This window comes from Merops nubicus, unplaced genomic scaffold (assembly GCF_000691845.1).
Source record: "Merops nubicus isolate BGI_N331 unplaced genomic scaffold, ASM69184v1 scaffold24154, whole genome shotgun sequence".
In the NCBI taxonomy this organism is placed as follows: Eukaryota; Metazoa; Chordata; class Aves; order Coraciiformes; family Meropidae; genus Merops; species Merops nubicus.
In genome coordinates this window covers 3,053-6,200 of record NW_008606572.1, presented here as the reverse complement: position 1 = coordinate 6,200, position 3,148 = coordinate 3,053, and the positions used below count along the sequence as shown (strand labels likewise).

Here is a 3,148-nt window from a genome sequence, read left to right as displayed (position 1 = left end):
CTGGGAAGTCGGTCCCTAATGCTTGTCTGCAGGGAAGCAAGTGTCAGCCTTCCCAAGGAGAGCCTCTGAACTTTAGTTATGGGGCCTAAAGGATTTTTTTCCCTGGTAAGGTGAAGGTTGCTCTTAGCTGTCTTACCAAAAATGTTCCAAATAACTCAGAGGTGTGGAAAACAGCTCTGTATCTATGGTACCTTGTCCCTTGCCTGCCCCTCACCTGGGCTCCTCCAAGGTCCTGCTGCTCTGAGCCTCTTCACTTATATTTTAAATCATCACTAAAGTTGCTAAAAACACTTTTACTCCCTCTTTTTGCACTTACTCCCTGCTTCTTCAGATAATGCTGTGTGTGACCAAGCCCACTCATCCCTAGGAGCTGACTTTCTGTACTGCCTTCATGTTGCTGGGGCAGACTTCTTGGTTGTGTTTTTTTCTCCAGGGAAGACAAATTTTAATTCCTTCCCAGGCTGGCAGGGTAAGAGAATGCCATTACCAGCCACCAGTGGAGCTGCTTCCAGAAAATGGTCACCATGGGCATGTCATAGAGTCATAGGATATCTCAAGTTGGAAGGGACCCATGAGTATCATCAAGTCCCAGAGCTGTGAAATCACTTCTGCACCCTGTTTTAAGAGACAGCTTGGCCATACACTTCTTTGTAACTTGCTTTCCACTGTCTCTCATCTGCTGTTCCCCTCGTTGGCCTGGGCAGTGACAGAGGTGGTTCTGTGTCCCCCACAGCGACGAGGCGTGTACCTGTGGCCAGCTGGTTGTGGCCAGCAGGGAGAGCCAGTACAAGATCTTCCATTTCCACCACGGTGGCCTGGATAAACTGTCTGAGGTGTTCCAGCAGTGGAAGTACTGCACAGAGACCCATCTCAAGGACCAGGTACTCCAGCAAGGTTCACGGGGCAAAGAGGTTTTTTTTTCCCAGCTGAAGTTTCACACTTGGGTTTTTGAGCCAGAGGAGTGTGTTGGGGAAATGAAGCTCTGAGTCCACGTCACCAGGTCAGGCAGAGAGCTGCAAAGTGCTGGGTGTTCAGGGTGCAGCTGTGAGTTGTGTGCAAGCTCTCTGGTACTGGCTTATCCCCAACCATCCCTGTGCAGCCTGTGGAGCATGGGGGGAGGTAATCCAGAGGACTTGCTTAGGGAGTTATTTCTAGACCCGAGAGGTCAGCAATGTGCTTTAGGCATGAAAGGTGGCTGGGAGATCTGCAGTGGTAGGTCTGAAATTCTGTCAGAGTCTTTCATCCATTTTGTGACGTGCAGCACACTGCTTTGGAAAATGTTTTGACAAGGCATCTGCCATATTTTGTTCAATCTACATACAAATGTGATAAGAGCTCTTTAATTATCTGTTTAAGATACTGTATGTGCTTATTAGAAACAGTGATTTCTAAATTTCCATCCTTCCCACAGAGCCCCCTGCTGCTTTTCTTATTATGGTCGCATGGGCTCACTTTTTGCATTGAACAACCTTTGATTTTTAAATTAAATGTCAGCTGCAGTCTTGCACTGGGATCATGAGTGCCCTTAGAGAGCCTGGCAGTGCAGTTCCCTGCCTGCCTAACAGCAATCCCTTTGTATATGGCCAATCATATGTAATTTATTGCAAGCATTCCTGGCAGGGTGAAGTTTTGCTGTAAGCAGCATTAATTCAGTTTCAGGTCAGGGATAAGATTGTGGGAGGAACGGAAAGAATTTTATTTTTAAGTCGAAGCTGTTTTGTGGCATTCAGAGTTTTAATTTTTCTAATCACTCTTGCTACTCTAATGGTTGGAATTGAAAAAAAACCTTCCCAAGTGCAGCACCCGAGCACTTAATCCTGCACGGGCCACGCAGAGAGGTTTTCCTGCTCTGAAAATCACCGGGTTTCATGCTCTGCTGCCACCTCTGGCTCCTGCCCCCAGTTTTTTGCCGTTTTCCCCCGTTCAGCAGCTCGCTGATGAGAAGACGTGTATGCAGTTCTCCATCCGCCGTCCCAAGCTGCCCTCCTCAGAGACCCACCCCGAGGAGAACACCTACAGGCGGCTGGACGTGGCTGCCTGGCTCCAGCACCTGAACGAGCAGGGTCAGGTGGAAGAGGAGTACAAGCTGCAGAAGGTGAGGGGGGGCTGCCACGGCGCCCGGGACCCTTCCTCTTGCTGCCACCCACATGAGTGCCCAGCCCAGGGGGGCTGCAGGAGTGTCCCTCCCTGCTGGGGGCAAGCATGGGGCCACTGAGAGCCCGGTGGCCACTGTAGTGCTCGGCTGGAGGTCTGGCTGGGGCTGCAGGTGGCTCTGGGGGAGCATCTCCCTGCCCCAGGAGCACGAGCTGTCCGGCTGCTGCCGCCTGGAAGGGGTGAGCCCAGGGGGCCGGTGCTCAGCGTGCTCACAGAGTGCAGTGAAACAAATCAAAGAAGGGAAAATTGAGGTTGCTGTGTGGAATAATGCAGGGCTTGCCAGGGAGCACTGGGTCCGGGTCCTGAGAGGGAAGTTTGCAGTGAAATGCAGTGTCTCCAAGGCTGAGGATTAAGCCGTGACATGAGAACGACACGTTAATCATAGAGCCTCTCCAGGGGGGGTTATTGACATTGAAATGAGCCCGATTTGTGTCTGGTCTGGGAATAGAAGGCCAGCACTTTCCCTCTAAACATGTGCAAATTGCAGGAGCTTGAATCAAGGCGTCACTTGTCACAGAGAACTCCAAAGCCACCAAAGCACAGCAGCGGGCAGTTTCTTCTTGCAGTTTTGGGGAATGTTAAAACTGCACCAGTCCAAACTTCTGCTCCTTCTCCCAGGCCATTTTCTTTGGGGGGATTGATGTTTCCATCCGTGGGGAGGTGTGGCCCTTCCTGCTGCACTACTACAGCTACGAGTCCACCTCAGAAGAGAGGGAGGCACTGAGACTGCAGAAGAGGAAGGAATACTTTGAGATCCAGGAGAAAAGGTAACGGACCAACTTCATCCCCCCTGCTCATCCCTCCCCAGGCTTCACATCGCAGGAGTACTGCGGGTGAGGTACCAAGTCCCTGCCTCCTCTGCTGCAGGAGAAGCCAAGCAGAGTGGAGAAGTGAGAGGGGTGGTGAAGGTGTACCAGGCACAGCTGAGCTCCTGGGGGTCTGGAGTTAATACCACGTAGCTCAAATATTACCTTACTTGGGGGCTTGGAAGGGG

General features: G+C 51.4%; 1 protein-coding gene across 1 annotated transcript in view; it reads left to right on the top strand.

Moving 5' to 3' along the window:
- The window catches only part of LOC103772368 (TBC1 domain family member 16-like), a gene marked incomplete at both ends in the record, with an annotated part of 5,478 nt that overhangs the window by 288 nt on the left and 2,042 nt on the right, over positions 1-3,148 (top strand). The window contains 3 exon segments of the mRNA XM_008939699.1: positions 734-881; positions 1,928-2,095; positions 2,773-2,921. Of these exon segments, the coding sequence (XP_008937947.1) occupies positions 734-881; positions 1,928-2,095; positions 2,773-2,921 (465 nt within the window).